This window comes from Eimeria acervulina, genomic scaffold, assembly GCF_000499425.1.
Source record: "Eimeria acervulina Houghton genomic scaffold, Eah_scaff841, whole genome shotgun sequence".
NCBI classification, from domain to species: Eukaryota; Apicomplexa; class Conoidasida; order Eucoccidiorida; family Eimeriidae; genus Eimeria; species Eimeria acervulina.
Window position 1 is genome coordinate 12059 of NW_013549568.1, and position 599 is coordinate 12657.

The 599-nt window shown below is 40.4% G+C and overlaps 1 protein-coding gene across 1 annotated transcript in view; it reads left to right on the plus strand.

Annotated features, from left to right (window-relative positions):
* EAH_00050380 (glutamyl-tRNA synthetase, putative) overlaps window positions 1–599 on the plus strand; it is a gene marked incomplete at both ends in the record, with an annotated part of 6673 nt that overhangs the window by 4108 nt on the left and 1966 nt on the right. Inside the window, one exon of the mRNA XM_013394276.1 lies at window positions 47–200. Within this exon, the coding sequence (XP_013249730.1) occupies window positions 47–200 (154 nt within the window). The remainder of the gene's footprint in view (window positions 1–46; window positions 201–599) is intronic.

Below are 599 nucleotides of genomic sequence, written 5' to 3' on the forward strand. Positions count from 1 at the left end.
AATTAATTGATTTATTAGTTTATTGTTTTTAACTTTATTTATGTAGGTACAAGACATGATGGGTTTACCTCGAGTGCACATCTATGAGTTTTCGCGTCTTTGTTTTGTGCGAACGGTTTTATCAAAACGCAAATTAAAATATTTTGTTGAAGAGGGGCTGGTCGACGGCTGGGATGACCCCAGAATGCCCACTGTTAGAGGTAAACCTGCTGTTACTGCTGCTGCTGCTGCTGCTGCTGCTGTTGCTGTTAGTGCTGCTGCTGTTAGTGGTGATGCTGCTGTTAGTGCTGATGCTGCTGTTAGTGCTGATGCTGCTGATGCTGCTGCTGTTAGTGGTGATGCTGCTGTTAGTGCTGGTGTTGCTGCTGGTGTTGCTGATGCTGGTGCTGCTGACGCTGCTGCTGCAGCTGATGCTGCTGCTGCAGCTCTGTCTTGTTGCTCAATGTATTAACTACACAATCTACCCAACAGACAAAAACAAATAAAAATCACAAAGCCTATCTAAGACAAACTAGAGCAAATAAATTAAAAATATATCTCTGTATTATTATGTACGTTTGTATATATACATACATGCATAATATATATATATATATATA